Source organism: Columba livia, chromosome 5, assembly GCF_036013475.1.
Source record: "Columba livia isolate bColLiv1 breed racing homer chromosome 5, bColLiv1.pat.W.v2, whole genome shotgun sequence".
NCBI classification, from domain to species: domain Eukaryota; kingdom Metazoa; phylum Chordata; class Aves; order Columbiformes; family Columbidae; genus Columba; species Columba livia.
The window spans coordinates 12,078,679-12,097,381 of record NC_088606.1 but is presented as its reverse complement, the minus strand read 5'-3'; the positions used below and the strand labels follow the sequence as shown (position 1 = coordinate 12,097,381).

The 18,703-nt window shown below is 47.0% G+C and overlaps 1 protein-coding gene across 2 annotated transcripts; it reads right to left on the bottom strand.

The window, feature by feature from the left end:
* Positions 1 to 16,549: 16,549 nt before the first annotated feature.
* ANKRD9 (ankyrin repeat domain 9) lies at positions 16,550 to 18,406 on the bottom strand. Of its 2 annotated transcripts, none has more exons than XM_065063456.1 (2): positions 18,250 to 18,406; positions 16,550 to 17,785 (listed from the first exon to the last, which is right to left on the bottom strand). In XM_065063456.1, the coding sequence occupies exon 2, from the start codon at positions 17,714 to 17,716 to the stop codon at positions 16,838 to 16,840; it is 879 nt and encodes a 292-aa protein (XP_064919528.1). In that variant the 5' UTR covers positions 17,717 to 17,785; positions 18,250 to 18,406; the 3' UTR covers positions 16,550 to 16,837. The 2 variants fall into 2 exon arrangements, with proteins under 2 accessions (XP_064919528.1, XP_064919529.1); XM_065063457.1 differs by lacking the exon at positions 18,250 to 18,406 and adding an exon at positions 18,077 to 18,199.
* Between the last annotated feature and the right edge of the window lie 297 nt (positions 18,407 to 18,703).

The window sequence follows — 18,703 nt, the reverse complement described above, 5'->3', positions numbered from 1 at the left end:
TTGCTGTGGTAAGACTCATCTGTTGTATGATTCACAAGAGTTCTCTGTGTCTGGAAATTGCCTTGATGCGCAAGACAGACGTGCTTGTGAAACCCCTCCCCTACTGTTACCCCAGACAATATGGTAATGACAGCGTAAGGACCTGCATATTGTAAAGTCTATTTCATGTATTTTTAAAAATGGTGACAGATGTGTCAAAGCAGCAAAATGGTCATCTTCCAAGCAAAGACAACTAAACACTTCTCATATTTGAATATTAAGCTTATTGCCTCTGTATTGAGTCGGTCTTGCTGTAGTAGAAGTAAACATGTTTCTTGCTTTGCATGCTAAACAAAGATTGCACTTGCATGATAAATGTCTTAGCTTTCAGTGAAGAATGTAAATGTGCGGTCACAGCTAGAAGATGTTCAAGCAGAAAACAAGCGATTGTACCCCATGCTGTACCCCATGCTGTAACTGCACCCTTCTTTGCATTTTAAAGTATCGGAGCTCACGGGAAGAGTTTCCGTGTTTCTGGCCTTTAACTGGAGCTGGGGCTTCAGGAGAGCACCTTGGCGTCACTTCCCAGAGGGGAAAACTGATGTACGCCCTGGGTAACTTCACACAGGAATACATAGCAATGATTAATGATGCTTCTGACTCTTAAACCCACTTCCAGCCTTAGGAATCCTGCTCAGATTCAGGTGACAGCGTCCTTGGCTAGTTACCATAGCTTTTAGCTTGACAAATGGGTTTGACTGCTTCTGCCATACCCCCCGCAGGGAACTGGGAGTTTGGGAGTCTCCCTCCAGCCCCCGCCGGGTGCTGTTCCGCAGAGAAATCCCTGTGTCACAGCCTAAGGAACTTCAGGTGACTGATGAGTTGAAACAGCCATCTTAGATACATAAGTAACCCTTGTTTTTCATTGTCTTGCAGCAATAAAAAGGAATAGGATCATGTTAAGTGGTACAAAGAAAATCTTTCACTAACAGTTGTCAAAGAAAATAGTTTAGTTGCTGAAGTAAGATAGTAGAAGTGTTGTTAGGAAACACTGTAACTGCTAAGAAAATTATAACGAGGAACACTTAATTATGGACTTGTGTCATTGTCTAAGCATAGCTTTATAGAGGTGCGAACAGTCACTTTTATTCCAAACTCTTTGTACCTGTACAGAGTGTCTTTGATGTGATGGACAAGAATCTCCCCTTCTTCCCTGTGCACACATGAACATCAAAAGGTCTGAACCTCGTAATTTCTCTACTTCTCAATAGGTGAGGCCTGTCAAGTGTCTTGGCGGCACTCGTGGGTTATTTCAGACTAGCATGGCATTCTGGCTTATTTTTGTGCTTCTCTCTTAAAACTCCTTTTAATGAGGGAGCTGTTGGTAGTTGTTTCCGCTAGAGCTCTGGATAGATTTCAGGGAACAACCTTGAGGCAACTTTTCAGTAAATGCTGAGTGTAGAGGCTTGAAGTTCAAGTGCCTGTATGCCTATGGCTTTGCCTTGTTAATTAGCAATTAGAAAAGCATAAATCACATATGAAGATGTGGGAATCTCCTCATTCCTGTGAAGAAAAATCTCTGGTCTTTGGTTTTTATGTTAACCAGCCCTGTCCGCATCCCATTCCCTACCATCAGGAGTAGAGAGAGAAGATCTGGATTGAGATTTCTAGCTGTGAAACGTGAGATGCAGACTGTATTCCTCTTATAGTCTTTCTGAAAGTGAAAGTTGCACGTTGGAAATTGTGTTATGGTGCCAAGGAGCCAGCAAAAAAAGGTGATTTATCCCTTGCCAAAGTCGATCACCCTGATTTGTTTGATACTGGGTTATTGTAGTTAAAAATAACCACTCTTACATCAGCAGAACAGAACTTGTAGTATAGAGGACTAGTTTTTAATTGCTGTAAAGTGAAAGTTGAGTTGCAGTCATTATCTTTTGTGAATTATTACAGCCAGAGCTCCACTGATAAAGATTAAAATATCTGGATAAATGAAATGATCTCCTTAGAATAACTGCTGAATGGTGCTCTCTAGGTTTATTACATAAATAGCTGGATTTCTTGTCACTTGAAATCAGGATAGGAGGTGAGGTTTGGGGTTCAGTGCAGGAAATGTAGATAGTAGTGTGGCTGGTATGATACTGGAATCTAGGTGGAATTACCATGCTGAGTCCTTTGGTCTTGGAGTTTATCGAACTCAAAATCTCTTTGAATAGGTCTATCAAAGTTGTTATATTTGCTATAAAGTTCAAATCCTGCTTGATGATAGTGAGGGAAAAGAAACGCTGTAGAAAAAGTAAAGCTCTGTTTGATAAACTTTGTTCTGATGGAATGTGGACCTTTTATATATACATATATAAACACTTTGATTTCTGTTTTCTAGAAGCTAATACAAGATAATAAAATACCAAAAAAAAATGCTAAAACCTCAAAACTGAAAAATGTCCTTTCTGTCTTGGTCCTCAGAAATGACTAAAATATACTGATTTTTATAGCCTGTGATTCTCTAATAGAGGCACTGAATAGTGCACAAGTGCATAGCACTGAGTGGAGCTGTCATTGTGAATTAATCTTTCAAACGTTATTCACTGTTTCTGTCCAATGTAGAAGAAACCAGTGACTTATTATTCCTTTTTAATACACCTTTCTCATAACCTCAGCTGAGACTCACAGCAGATAAAGAAGACTTGCATTTACAACCCTTGTGTTTTGAGTGTCATATCCAGAGAAAATACACCTAGAGACATGTACAGAATTGTGCTGGTGTCCTGTACTAAACCATCCTGAATCTGCACAAGTTAGCTGCGCTCTCTGTTTGTATTCGGTGGACCTGTAGCCTAATCAGTATAGTCAGCTTTGCCTGGAGCTCTCTGTTAGGAGTGTGCTTAGGTGCCTTGTACATAAAACGGAGAAGTGGTGTAGATGTTACGTCAGTTAAGGCATGAGATAAGAACACTCAGTAGACAGTTGCTGAAGTTGTTATACAGCTGGGTTTTGCCAAATCATGGGCTGGATGAATTTAGCAAAGCTCCCCTGGGTCAGGTGAAAGATCAAGCTAATTACGCCTCTTCCAGCAAAATGTAAAAGGCAGTGAGGAAAGTTCCAGGGAAGCCCCCAGCAGCCGGGCTGGCACACGTGCCCGCCGCGTGGCGGGGGGTGTACAGCAAAGAATGAATTTGCTTGAGCTGCAGGGGGAAAAATGCGACTGCCAGCAAGAAACCCCACAATCCGCGGTTGTTACAGGGAACAAACAGCTGATCGTGGGAAGCGCAGAGTAAGTAGGGTAATTGCTAGGATGACTGAGATTTTACTTGCTCAGCTCCCACGCTGGTCTCACTAAATCCGTTCCCTGCCTCAGCAGATGGGCTTGAGTCTGTGCCCTCCGAGAGCCGCACCCAGCGATCCAAATTGGGAATAACAAACACGCCAAGTGGATCTGCACTTCATTCTGCGGTGCTGTGGTGAAAGTCAGCCCTTTTAAATGGAGAACATCATAAATGATCAGTGTAACACTTTGAAATAAGAGGTTTAGCACTGTTAATTCACTTCATAATTACTGTAATAATAATAATGCTGACCTTGTTGAATACCAACACTGATTCCATAGCACTTGTGTAGGAGATCTATTGGGCTTCAGGTTTGATTAGCTGGTTACTTAAGATACTGTCAGCATGGGCTGTATATTTAAAACAACACAATCTGAAGTAAGTGTTTGTACTACAAACAGATACAGTGGAGAGCTGAATCATGTTGCTTTTAAGGCCTGCTGACTTCCTTTTGTACTGTTCCTTAGTGGAGGGATCCTCTCCTGCCCTTCCTTACACAGCTATGTACTTAAATGGTGCCTGTATGGAGCGTTCCTGGTAGGAAAACACAGGACTGTGTAGAGACAACTCTGAGGGTTTTGTATGTCACCTTATCATGGAATCATAAATCTAATCATAGAATAGTTTGGGTTGGAAGGGACCTTCAAAGGTCATCTAGTCCAACCCCCTGCAATGAGCAAGGACATCTCCAACCAGATCAGGTTGCTCAGAGCCCCGTCCAGTCTGGCCTTGAATGTTTCCCGAGATGGGGCATCAACTGCCTCTCTGGGCAACCCAGGCCAGTGTTTTACCACCTTCTTTCCTTCTTCCCCATCTTACTACTTCTCATTGCTGTAGGACAGCAGTTGAGGTCCAGGGAGGTAGCGAAGCTGCTCCTTCTACTGAAGCTTTGCTATGTTATTAAAGCCAGCAGGTTTTTGCATTACCTTTGACCTTGTCCATAGTCCTTTGTAGCATGTTTTTCACCATTGCTCACTGTTTGCAATATGGCAACTTCTAAAACCTGATTTTAGTAGATCACTTTCAAGATGGAAGGTGACAGATGGTTGGTTGTGTGTGGGTCTTTTTTTTTGTTTTTTAATGGGCAAGAGATGGCATGTGTTGCCAGATGAGTTTCAAAGCTACTGAGCAAGGTGAGCTCAGCTTTCACTTAAAAGGCCATGCTTCATTCAATCCCTAAGTTTCGCAATCATACGTCCAGTGATTTCTCAAAGCCAGTTTTAGGAGCAGGCTGGCATCTGTGTTAGTGTCAGGCTCAGAGTCCTGGAGAATATTGGCTCTGCAGGACTGACCTGCTAAGGGCTGGACTTCAGTGTCTCCCATAGCACATTTGTTCTGGGCAGCACAGGCAGGCTCATGGTCTACATGTGTGAGTTTTGCCAGCTTCCATGGTGGATATTAATAATCTTTTATGGATTTCTTAGGTTTGTCTCTAAAGATTCTTGCTTTAGGTCTAGGGTTCTCTGCTCACAGTTCCTAAAGCCAGCCAAGGTGGAATATGTCAGCGTAACACAGACATAAATTACATACTTGATTAATCGTGACAGTTGAAACTTCCTTCATGTTCTCCTCATGCTGAATTTCATCAAATTTCATGCAGTTTTTAATTTAAAAAGTTAGTGTTGTGTGGAGCAGCACAGCTCTTGTTGTATGTGCCATCTGCAGATTTTTGGTGATAGAAATGGGTCACAGTGACTTTCAGCTTGAGCTGGGTATTTTTGAAATCCAGTGTCTAACAGACCCAACAATTTGACCTGTCTCTGTGTTCTCAGATCATTTGCATATCATTATCCTATTTGGTTTCTGCATTCAAGATTTTCATCTTTCATTGTTGATCTCTGTTAGTTTTACAAGGACCAACTTGTGCGGAGTGGGTAAATTTAAAATAGTTGTTTCCCAAATTCTTGAGTGGGTTGGCCTGGGTCACCACTGAAACTTCCTTGCAGATGTTCCTGCAGTTTTTCCATCAAACTTTTAATAAAAAGCACTGCAGAAGTTCTACATTTCTGTAAACCATACGTGGTTCGCTTGTCAGTGTATGATGGACCATAGCTTGAGAATCACTGTTCCAGAAATGCTGCTGCAGTGATGTGTACATATTCTTGATTTCCCAAAAAGAATCATCTGACAACTATTGAAAATGAGTTTATTTATGTTTGTTAGCATCGGAATCATTAATCTCTTGGCTTATATTTAGCTGTCTTCCCTATGGTGGATTTAAAATATCTGAATTCAGTTGTCATGTTACGCTGAAGAAATACCGGTAACAGTTCTAACAGCACCACAGTGACTAGAAAAATAAATAAATTATTATTTTAAAAAATTATTTTGTGAAAATACAGCCAGGCAAGTAGGGAATATGGAATGCTTGTCTTTCATATTTAGTCCTATATAAATCCATGTCAGAGCTTTCACTACAATGGATCTGGATATGGTTTCAGGAATACTGTTAGTAGGATCTAAGGCTTTGCCATGTGACATCTCCAGAGGCAACTCAGCTTCTGTTCAGCCAAGTAAAGGATGTTTTTGGAAGCCATCCCAGGCAAGTGATTTTGCAAAATAAATGCATCTACTTTGTATGAAGTGATAGCCACATACTCAGTGTCTTTCTTCCTTAGCAGTGACTCATAAAGTTTTTATGTGGATGACAATTAGGGAAGGAACTGGTTTTTTTGTTTTGTTTCTTTATCCCAGTGTTTCTGCTGTGGTCTAGATAAGTAAGGAGTGTCGTTGGAAGCCACTCTGTGCCATTGGTTGGGAAACAGGAGTGTATGTTTTTGAAATGTACTCAAGTCACAGGGGGACCTGCGGAGCAGGTTTTCTGTAATATGTGTAGGTTTTGTCCTGGTTTGGGGTGAAGCTCTTTTGTTTTGTGTAGTACAGCTCTGATATTGATGTGTTCACATCTAGGTTACTACAAACAGCTGGAAGCGCCTGAATTTCAGAAAATAAGTTCTGAGAAAACCAGTATTAATAATGAACTGAGCAGAGATAATGACTTGGGGAGAGGGGCAGGAATAAAAGCCAAAGAGTCTTTAAAGAATACCTGCTTTAATCCATGGTTGGTAGGGTGAGGAGAGGAAAGATGATGGTTTCAGGGAATGCTGAAGAGAATAATTCTGACCTATGAAAGAAGAATGAGGAAAGGAGAATCAGGCTTAATAGCAGGAAGCATTTCCACAGGGTGGAAATCAGGATGTGCAGTTGTCAGGAGGTGGTGGCAGTCCCTTTCTGTGAAGCATTTAAGACTGGACAAAGGGAACAATCCCTGTAATGACATAAAGGATGAGAACATCTATCAGAGACATCTAATGTTTTGTTGCTTTGCGTGATTCTTTTATGTAGGTGGTATCACCTTGTTCTCACTTTGAGTACTCTTACCTCCTTTTGTGTTCTCTATGGTAGATCTGAACGGCATTAGCAGAAGGTCAGGGCTTTTGAAGGTGCAGAACACGTGCATCTTCAATTAATGACATTTGGTGCTATGAACACTCAGCATTTCTGCAAATCAGTCCTACAGCTATTTTGGTTTATTGTGAGAACATTCGGGGCCTACTGATGGCCCGTGTGAGAACAGAGCTCTTTATTGTAGAGGAAGCACAAAAGCAACCAGCTGGCTACTAATACATGTAACATCACCTGTAACAGATGTAACACAAGAGGGGCTTGGTTGGTTTGGTTTTCAGAATCAGTACATCAAGCGGGTAAGATGAGAGGGATTCATTTGACCACTGATGATTTGACATTACAACCATATGGCAGATTTATTAAAAATAATTGCTAGACTTGTGTAGTAAATCCATTTTTGTCAAACTCTAGGTGCTGATTTCAATAATCTTTCTTCTCAGAAGTTCTCTCTTTACAAGTGGATGTTCACATTTAGTGTCAGCCTTTGTCTTCAACAGGTCTGATCTGTGTGGTCTAACCCTTTTTTTAACCTTTCAGTTTTTCAACAACGCCAGCCATGTCATGCATTTCTCCATGTTTTCTTGTAGTAACAGCACTTTCCAAAGAGATGAGCAGCTGGCTTGTCTGCACCTGTAGGCAGATGAGGAAGGAGGGCAGGCAATAAGAAGGAGATGAAGGTTTGCTGCTGACAGACTTGCTGTGCTCAGGAGTAGTTTCCAAATGCTGCTAGGAAAGGAGTAAACCTGAGTGGTGAGCAGGGTGGGGTGACCCTTGCTAACCACAAGTTCAGCTGGGTATCAAGCTTGGAGTTTTACAGTGAGGGTGTGGGCTTGAGAGTACCATGACGGTCAGAGCAAGTACACCTTACAGTAATAGAAAAGTGAGCAACAAACCAATGAAGAGTTAAGTTTTCCCATTGCAGAGGTGGGGAAACTAGAAAGGTGGGCAATAATACCATGATTGTTGTGCTAGAGTTTCATGTTTTGATACCACAATGAATAGAGGTTCTCTGTAGGCTCCGAGCTCAAGACTTGCCCTCACAGTGCACGCAGCCCTTTTGCCAACTGAGCTGAAAGCCTTCGGCTCGCATAGCCAAACTGGCTTTTTTCTTCACAGACACCAGCCCACAGAGAGAGGTAGGACACATATCTTTCTGCCACACTGTATTTAATGCCTGGATCATCAAGGCCACTTCTGGTCAACATTCCATTAAAATAGCATGTTCGGTATGTGTCCCATTAGGAAGGGTGTCTCCTACAGAGTCAGCTGCATCAGTGTCAGGTTTGGATCTGCGTAAAGCTTCAGTGTAGCCTAATTAGTGATAAGGTCCCAGTCCAAAGCAGGGATTTGGTTGCATAAATTTCTATGCTTTTGTTTTAGCAGGGAGTCTACACAAGATTTGTTTGGTATCTGAGCAACCAGTTTCTAAAGCATCAAATCACAAGCAGGAGGCAGGAAAGGCTTCTTTTGATTCTGGAACAAAAGACTTCCGAATACCCTCCCAGCTCGGTATCCGTGGCTTGGTACAGTACAGTGCCACTTCTCCATGCATGAACTGCATATGCCAAAAAGGTGAATAGATGCAAATCCAGACTACCAGCTGGGAATTGTCACCTCCCAAAGTGAGTGCTCAGTGCTGCTTAGCACCCTCAAAAAGGCAAAGCATTTGCTAAGCAGAGCTTTTCCTTCTGAGTTGGTGGTGGGCAGAGCCAAGCTCTGTGTTACTCCTGCCCTCTCTGCCTGGCTCTAGGCTGGAAAATTACTCACTCACTATCAGGGGCAGTGAGGCAATTTGGTCTCCCCTCTTTTTTTCCCTTGCCATCATTTCAGCAAAAGTGGAAAGAGGATGGGAACACATCAGTCCTGCGGTTTGAGCAGAGCATAGATGATTGTGGTTCTGGTTTTGGCCCTGGTGATCTTAGCTGTGCAGCAGAGAGGAACATTTGCCTGATTTGCCCTGGCTCGTACAAGCACAAATGCTGTTTGCAGGTGCAGTGTGGACCTTTGTAAGACAAGGTCTGCTGCTAGCTGGCTTGTGTTGAGTGAGTGCCTATGAGACTTGGAGTTAAAGGCCACTGCTGTGGCCACTGCAGGGCAATACTGAGCCAGAGACCTCTGGTGATAAGAATATTTGCTGATACCACTTGAGAAAAAGCTCCAGCTCAGAAAGCTGGGATTGAAACTGCTCTGTGTCACTCTAAACTGGTACGGGAAGGAGATGTGATTTGCTGTTCATCATGTGGGCAGTGCATCAGTACCACAGACATGTCTAAGCACGTATGTAAGCATAGCTGATGCCATGTGGTATCAAAGAATTAGGACCTCAAATTCTCACAGCTTTCACGATACAAATGTTCTGGTGCTTGGCCCCACTGTCTGCCTGGCTGTGCTGTCCTCCCCAGCCCCCAGGTCCCTGCTACTCTGTGCTTCCCCAGGTGTCTGATCTCACTGGGGAGCCAGGATTTACCAGGTCTCTTCCGCAGTGAAGGGTAACTCGGATGGGGGCTGTGCTCTTTGCCCATCACCATGCTGGTGGTGCTTCCTCTGCACCTGAAGAACAGGGGTGTAGGCAGTGCTGGAAGGGGCCAGTGGCAGACAGGAGTCTCAGGACAGGCTGTGCTGAGGGTAAGGGCTTTATTCCTCAGAGAGGGAATGGAGGGTGGAGTGTCTTCTACTGCACACCCAGTCCAGGGTGATGACCCTCAGAGAAGCCATAGTCTCCTGAGAGATCAGACTGGCTGGGGAAAGAGTTATCAGGAGATATACCTTGAGTCTTTCATGTAGAGCTTGGTACCATGCCCTGGCTGATGGGGTGATAGGTCACTGATCTATCAAGAAGGTTGGGATGATGTTCCTGAATGTGAACTGGGCATCTCTGGCCAGCACGTTGTACAGAGCTCCACCACCACTGAATAGTGAAGCCGACCTGGGTGATACACACAATGCCTTGGTTGTGCAGCTGGCATTTCTCTGAAGGAAACAGCCTGGTTTTATCTTGCAGAATATTCTGCCCAGTGAGTGAGTGACTCAGTGAGTGACTCACCTGGTCTGCCTCTCGGCAGCTCTCACCTCAGGGCTGTCTCAGAGGGTGTTTTTCTGCCAGGGCGTTCTCGGTCTAACCACAGCCCTTGCGCTGCTCCTGACAGGGAAGATGAGGTGGCAGCAAAGCTGAGTCAGACCTTGGACATCTGAAGGAGGAGGCAACCCTGAGGGAGTGCCACGCTCTTACTGCTGGCATGTGTTTCCCCTTGTTAGTGCCGAGAGCTCTGTGATGGCTCTTTGTCAGATGGCCATGACCCTACAGTGCTCTCAGTAGTTTTCCTCAGCAATGTGGCCCTTAAGGTCCCATGTCCCAGCAGTGAAAGATGCAACATGCCCCTCTCCTCACAGAAGTGGTAGATAGACAAGCAGTCACTCAGTTCACCTCCACTACTAGTTGAGGACTTTAGTCCAGCCTGGCGTTGACCATTGCCCTGTCTGTACATGTCACTAGCAAAGGACTGAAGTCAGTTTGAGAGTCTGCATCCTTCTGTCTTGTCGCTTTGAGTCACTAATCATCAATAGCTTTCCTTATTGCAGGAGTGGGAGAGAGCGGGAGAGCACTAGCAGATGGTTTTGGAGGAAAGGATGTTCAAAAACTCAGCTCCTCAAGGGACTTCATTCTCTCTCTTACTGTGAGTTAGAAATTACTTATCCTTTTAGACTTTGCTGTAAAATGCTGCCTCAAACATTGTCAGGGAAATGACACCACATTAAAAATATGAATGTGATGTAGGATAATGTGTTTACTATAATTTACTTGCACCATTTAAAAGAACCCTAATGATTGTAAAATGAAGCCTAAATATTAAGAGCATGATGCCAAAAAACCACCCTTGCATCCAAACGGTTATTACCACCAGGGCTGGAACAAAGGAGCAGAGGGACAATTTTGGGCAGGGGAGCTTTGTTAGCTGAGAGAGAAGATGGGACTTCCCAGTCTTCCCAACAGAGTCAGGGTCTGCGGACGCTGCCTGATCACTGGTGTGTGGGCGGGAGGTGGAAAGACAGGCATTTCCCCCCCAAAACCGTGAGGCTGTGGGAGAGGAGCTGAAGTGCAGGCGGCGAAGGGGACAGGAATTGAGGAGCCAGGCAGCGGGGAGTGCGGGCGGGAGGATGAGGGCAGGGACGATGCTGTCTGTCCTCCTGGGAGCTGGAAGCTGCTCCCTGTCCTGGCGGAGGCATGCAGCCAAGTGCTTTCTGCCTGGAAGCCTCTCTCTTCCCTTGGCCTCCTTCCATTGCTTTCCACAGAGGAGCCTAAGGGAAGGGCTTGGCTGGCCCTGGCGCCTCGGTCGCCTCTCTGTTGAGATCCATGGAGCCTCCTGTTTGCCATAGGTGGGGAGGGCAGGGAAGGGGAGACTGTGAGCCTCATATCCCAGGCATACAGGCATCTTGCCGTGGCTCAGAATGTGGGATGCATGAGGCCTGAATTTGGGAATTGAACTTTTGGGGCCTAATATGATTTCCTGAAGGAGAAGAGTTGATTTGCCCTGTGTTTCCTGTTAGACTCACAGTACAGGGAACTTAACCTTACAAGGCCTGGTGTGACTGGAGCTCACCCAGGGCCCTGACTTACTGGCTCAGCCTCTTGCTGAAAGCTTGCTTGCAGAGCTGAGGTCTAAGCATGGGACAGATCAAAGCCCCTTTCTGCCTTGCCTGCTTCTCTGGAGTGGGTCTCTGCTTCTCTCCTTGCTGACTCTGATCCGTTCCGGTCAATTCTTGTGTTTGCATTAGCAAGTGATTAATTTTTCCTACAGAAGGAGGAGGCAAGGCTGGTGACCGGGGATGTTTTGTGATTTAGGGATAGGTGAGAGATTGAGCTGATCTGGATGGGACCTTTGCTTGGCTCGGCCACAAGTTCCTCAGAGAGCCTTGGATGCTCCAGTGTTCAAAAAACTATAAAATAAGGCTGGACTTAAAGCACATGCTGCAAATCAGTCAGCTGTGATAGGCCCAACATGGGAGTTGCTGACCTGTGTCATACACAATTTAGACCAGATGACTAGACTCTTCTGACTTTAGCAAAAATTCCTAAATGTGAAGTGTTTCTCATCTTTCGAGGCTTCTAAAGATTTGCTTTGTTGATTCATGTAGTCTTTCCGTTTATCAACTAAAACACTGGGCGAAGAGATACCGTTCCTTTCAGAGGTCATCAGAGCAAGTAGGGAGAACCTTTTTATCCCAGCTGCACTTGGATCCATTTCTTTTAGCAGCAGTGAGGGTGCTCTGATGTTTTTGCAAACTGAATTTCTGTTTTCTGCTATGACCAATGAGTTATGTTTTGCAAGAGAGTTCTGCACCTTCCGTTCTTGTGCTACACATGTGAGGAGGAGTAAATCAGTGCAAGCAGCAGCCTTGCGACACCATAGATGTGATTCTTGTGTGTGATAACAGAGGACAGTTTGATGTGGTCTGAGCAAGTAATAGGCAGAATTTCTTTTTCACATATTGTAGGTGGAGAGACCACTGAAGCCAGGCTGGGGATTAATGGTGAACTCACCTCAGACAGCTGCTGACAGCAACCAGTGATCACCTGTCATTAACACAGGTGTTATCAAAGTTGGTTTGCACAGATTTACAGTACTGTTTAAATATTAAGTGCACGGCATGGGTGCTTTGTTTGTCCAGTTGGGAGCATTGATCTGAAGATGAGGTGATGCAATGCACCATGATGTGCTGATTCAATAGATTTGGTATATTGCAAGTCAGAAACCCAAGTGATTTGAACACCAGACATAGGGCAAATAAAGATTAGGAAACAAACCTGGCACCCTGGCCCATTTCTAGTCTCTCTCTTTCCATGCCTCTGTGCTGGATCTTTGTCCTTGATATTTTCAATTTGATTTTCAATCCAGTCTATAATTGCAGCCATACCTGTAGCCAAGGCCTCCTCTCCCAGCAGGTCTTGCTCTTGGCAGTTTCCTGCTTCTTTTTTGCCTTTACTTAATGCTTCCCTGTTTGGTTCAGTTTGCAAGACTTGTCTGCACAGAGGAGCCTGTTCATTAACAGCCCTTTTCCTCTCCCTCTGAAGCTGTATGAAACCTTTACCTGTTTGCAGCAGACGTTCTTTGTGTGATGCCGAGTGTTAAACTGATGTTAGGCTTGATATTCCGTATCTATACATCTTTGCGAAGGGAGTGATTTTTCAAGTGTAATTAATACCTGCATCTTCTGCTAAATTTAAGATGTTCACATCTGGCGATGCTCAGACCAGGCTGTGACCAGGGTGAGAACAAGGATGCAGCTTTTATGCCAGGACGTTAAGTCAGAGAGCAGGACTGAGACAAATGTTACAGTAAAGGATTCTTTAGACTATTTAAACCACTTAATTTTGTGTTCACGTCAATTTAAATTCTTGAACTACTTAATATTGTGGGTAAAGTAAGCCTTAAAGATCCCAAATGCATCTTTTAAATGAGTTACTCAAATTTACAATAGACTTCAGCTTGTTCAGCAGATTCTAGACAGGCTGAACTTTGTAATTCCTGAAACATTTAAGGGAGCTGCAGCGAGGAGTCATTTGCAGAGTCAAAAATAAAAGTAACCCAGTACTTCATCTCTCCCCTTGCTTTCCAAATGAAAGTGTTTCAGGCCTTTTATACCTGCAAATAAACGCACTTTGTACTAAAAGGTGGGTAGTACTTTGTTTTGAAAGTGCTTGAGATACACATGGGAAATATTTATTTCATCACTGTTTCATGATAGGAAGTAGTTTTTTAGAAAAGCTGGCTGTAACTAAGCTTTTCAGGAATGCTGCCTTATATGCTTTTGAAAGTATTTCCTACAGATGAGTAATTTGCCTTGTGTGTCTAGATTAACCTGTGTGCAGGTAAGACAGAAGCTTTTAAGTATATATCCTTACCCCTGTGCCCTCATGGGGTCAGGACTTGGTGAATCTTCTTTCCCACACCTTTGTGGCCGGCTCCCTGACTAGCACTGGCAGTCCTCTTCTGCAGAGACATAATGACTGTCCATGTTTGCTTTATTAAGCTTGGCAATGGTGTTTCAACTGGCACTAACTGGCATTTTTGCTGGCAGCCTTCGCCAAGAGACGGAGAATGCTGTGGAGCTTGTGCTCCACTGTGCTCTGAAGGTGGCAGAGGACAGAGAGACATGCTGGCACGTCAGTCTGAGGAAAGCTGATGCCACGATTGCTTGGTCTATAAACAAAGGACTTCTGTTTCCAAAGCCGAGAAGCCCCAGTGTTTTTCCAAGCTGTGACACTGTTTGAAAAACAAGCCTGGACTCAGTTGGGTGAGTGATCTGTGTAGTTTGCCCGTGGTTCCTCTCAGCCTCTCCAGATGAAGCATCCCAGACATATCACCAAGCCACACGTAGTGAGGTTTGTCAGTGACCTTCAGCAGGGTGATCCCAGCATGTGCTCAGCAATAGGCTTGATTTCTGTCCCAGGGTAACAGGAGAGGCACAGCAGTTACCTGAATTTGGACCTGTCACAACACATTGAGGGGACCCTTTCTGTTTGCTACAGTGAATTACCAGAGAAGAAGGGAAGAATCGCAGGGGCAGCTCTGGCCTTGAATTCTTGTTTTGTTAACAGGTTCATTGTAAAGTGTAGGATGTCCTGCCCAGCCTGTCATGTTGTTCCAATGCGTAATTAGCCTCACAGCTTGGGAGCTGGAGCATCTTCCAGCACTCAGTTCAACTGACCAGCTCTCCACTGCTGAATATCATTATGTCTCTGTCAGCAAGGCTGAGCAAACTTTCCTCCCACCACCAGCTCTGCCTCTTCCTTCACCTCAAGACATTTTTCCATGTGCAAGTTGGACCTGACTGCTTTACTTGTCTGTTTTGGAAGATGGTTCCACACCACTATTACAGAATCAATGGGGAAAATGTACTCTAAGAATGTAGCAACACAGATTTTTAATTTTTTTTTCTAATTAAGCATCTAAGCGAGGGATTAGTTCTTTGGATTTCTGTAATTTATTATCAACAAGGTAGCTGAAGAGAATAGTTAGTTGTTCTATGCTTTCTAGCAAGGGATCTAAATTTCCCATGGTAATTATTTTAAGCACGTATCAGCTTGGTTTCTTGAGAAAAAGGAACATTTCATCTTCTAGGAAACATTCTTGGTGCCATCAGTCTAAGAATAGCAGTCTTCTTTCTGTTGCATCTTGAATTTCAGAAGTATGGCTTATCTTCTGTTGTGCATGCAGTACGGAGATTATTTTAGATGAAATACCACTCTGTTCTGCTGAAGCATGAACAGCTTATAGTGCTGCATTCTGTGGGTTTTTTTTTCCTAACCAAAATTAATTCACGAATAAAGAAATGTGTGCCTTGAATGTGGCCTTCTCCCTCTGAACACATCGGTTCCTTGGTGACCCCAAAGAGAACAACAGTGCTGAAATAGATCAAGTAGCAAATAGCTCCCTGGCTATGCAGTTGAGCACTGAAACCAAACGCTACAGGTTCACTGACAATGTGTAACAACAGAGACAAAGCTACAGTGCTGTGGCTGTTTCTGTGGTGGCGATGCTGGCTGAGCTGGTGCAGCTCTCGCCCTGCAGAGCAGACAGGGGCAGTGCTGGTTTTACAGGGAAATTGGCAGCGTGACCACTCAGAATGCTGTAGAGTAAAGGTTGCAGAGCAAATTGCTGAAGCTGTACCCTTTGCTCAGGACTTTGAAGTGTCTAAACACAAGTGTTGAAAGCAGGACACTGCCCCCGAAGGGCTTTTTGAGCTGGGGTGGATGTGAAGGTATTTTGTGTACCTTGGAACATCTCCAAAGGGATATCTGGGGGAAGTCTGGCTGTTCAGCCTGGAGGAGACCTCATTGTGGTCTACAGCTTCATCACAAGGGGAGGAGGAAGGGTAGGCACTCATCTCTTCTCTGACCAACAACAGAACCCGAGGGAATGGCAGGAAGATGTGCCAGGGGAGGTTTAATTTGGACTTGAGGAAAAGGTTCTTCACACAGAGGGTGCAGGAGCACTGGAACAGGCTCCCCAGGGAGGTGTCACAGCCCCAAGCTTGACAGTGTTCAAGGAGGCACTGGACAATGCCCTCAGACACATGGTGTGAACTGTGGCATTGTCATATGCAGGGACAGGAGCTGGACTCAATAATCCTTGTGGGTCCCTTCCAACTCAGGACACTCTATGATGTAAGCTACTCCTCTGGTACCAAGATAGGACACCAAGACTGGCACAGCTCTCTCAGCTGAACCTGAGCCATCACATTCTGCTGGGAATTGGCAGTGGAGCAGCCAGGATCAACCAACAAAAGCCGCTCTAGGGTCCTGGGCCATTGCCACACCTCCATCAATCCCCCTGGGCAGAGCAGAGGGCAGGCACAAGGAGGTTGGTCCTGCTCTGTGCCACCCTCCTCCCATCAGAGGGGCGGCCGGGTCCATCCCTGCCTGCTGCCTGGGCAGGATCATCTTTGGCCAGGGGGATGTGCGTCCTTCTGCTCCTGCCTGACACCTTGACTCTCCCAGAAGAACAGAGAGAACTTTGCAAAGAAACCAACTGTTATTTATGTACATTTTTAAAATGTATTTTATTCAGCTGTGCATCCCTGCCAGCCTTATTTAGGGAAGTTTTAATTGTATCTGGCTTCTCTTCGGTCTTGTGTACAAGATGAGGAAGTTTTCATCTGTGCCTTTAAAAAAAAACCACATCCCTGCCAAGATGTATTAGGAGAGCTGTAAAAAAGGAGTCATCCTGTTCCAGCACCGTGAGGCTTATGTAACAGGGAAATCCTAACGAAGAGAGACTCTCCCTCCCCATCCACACTGTTTCAAGGCACATGCCACTTCAGAGTTTTCAGTCACTTGATTTGTATTTTGATCACATCTGCCACTGTTTTATTTAGATGTATTTACAAATATATTCTCCTACGTACCCTCATTCGTACATAATTTTATAAAATGCAGTGCAGACCTCACCTCACTGCAAGGATCTTTAAATAAAATATATTGTAAAGTGCCAGATACAATTCTTTTAAAAAATACAGTCCTAATTAAAACAGATACTTGGCTGCTGCATTAGCAGCTTCATATACAGATATATTTTTAGCACAAGTCTATTTCTGTCAGGTGAGCAGGAGGCTCTCATGCCACCCCTCTAGCTCTCCAGTTTCAAGTCCAAAGGCTTTAGAAAATGAGGCAGAGGCAAATTGTCCAAAGCCTCTGGGAAATGCTCAGGTGAAATGGTCCTGATCAAGACACGCATGGCTCCGACAAACAGCGATGGGGGAGCTAAGCCCAGCAGGCACTGGAGCCTGTTCTCCCCCAGGAGGTCCTGCCACCGCTGCCGGTTGTCCAACAGTTGCTGTTTCATTGTGAACTGGAGGTCCTGAGGCACGAAGAAGAAGAGGCAGTCGAGGCAGAGGAGCTTGGCACGCATGTTTGCTGCCGGCGTGTGGGCGATCTGCTGCAGCAAAGTGTCTAAGGGGGTGTTCCCCGCACTGTCCTGCAAGCAGGGCGATGCGCCGTGCCCGAGCAGCAGGAGCAAGCACTCGGGTCGCACCAGCTCGCAGGCCACGTGCAAGGCTGTCTTGCCACCCTCCACGCGGCTACAGCCCCGGCGGTCCAGGTGGCCAGCTCTGTCACCGGGCGGGAAGGCTTGGATGGCCTTGAGGATTCGGAAGAGGATGCGGACCCGGTTGTAGCGGACGGCCATGGCCAGGTGTGGGGCTGAGGACTGGCAGCAGCTGAAGCTTTGGCTGGGCACAGCCAGGGCGCTCTGGGGGAACTTAGTGAGCAGGTGCCGGGCGTAGGGCTGGTGGTCGTGCACCAGCGCGTAGAGCAGGGCCTCCGAGGGCGAGTACACGCTCACCTTGCCCCCGTCCTCCCAGTGGAAGACCTCCATGGTCCGCATGTCCTCCAGGAACCAGACGGGCAGCAGGTCCCTCACCGCCTGGTAGAAGGCGAAGGAGGATTTCTTGCAGTGCTTCTGGGACTGGGCGCCGCGGCCGCCGACCCACCGGACGCTCCAGGGCATGGCGGGCGGGCGGGCTCCTCCGGGGGCTGCCTCCCACCCCGGCGCGCAAAGGCCGCATCGGGTCCGGACCTGCGGGAGTGGGAAGGGCGGTCAGCGCCGTGCGGCCGGGGCTCTCCCGGGCTGCACCCGCCGCCGGTGCGGGGAGAGTGAGCGAGCCGCGACGGCCCCGCTGCACCAGACAACAGCCCCGGTGCAGGGGACACCCACATCCCGGTGCGCTGCAGCTCCCTCCCCGCGATGCACAGGAACCGCCTCCACTCGGTGCACGGAAACCCCTGCCCCCCAGTGCACGGGAACTCGGTGCACGGGACCCGCCTCCCCTCGGTGCACAGGACGCCCATATCGCCGGTGCAAGAGAACCTGGTACAGGGGAACGGCCTCCACTCAGTGCACAGGACGTCCGTGTCCCGGTGCAGGGGAACCCGGTGCATGGTAACGCCTCCCCTCCGCTGCACGGCAACCCGCCCCTCCCGGTGCACGGGACCTGCCCCGCTCCCGGCTCCCTCCCGCCCCGCCGGCCGCCCGGCGCTCACCTCTCCGCCGTCCCCGCGGTGCCGCTGCCCGTAGCCGCCGCAGCCGCAGTGGAGGCGGGAGCGGGAGCGCGCGCCGCCGCCGGGCCCTTTTATCCCCACCCCCCGGCCCGGGCGGTGAAGGTCGGTCAGGACCGGGGAACTGTCCAGCCGCCGCCGATTGGCCGCCGCCCCGGCTCCCCAGGGCGCCCATTGGCTGCGCCGAGAGGACGGGGCCCTGCACCATCGTGTGCGTCACGGGAGGCAAAGTTCCAAGAAACTTGGCTGCCGGCGCCGAGTCCCGGCGGGGCGGGCGGGGCCTGGCGGGGGCCCGGGGCAGGGAGCCCGTGGGTACCGGGTGTGGGGTCCTGGGGGTCTGGCGTCCCGGGAGTGTGGGGTCCCGGGGATATTGGCGACACAGGGGGATGGGTCCTGGGGGTATGGGGTCTAGGGCACAGGGGATCAGGGGCACATGGGG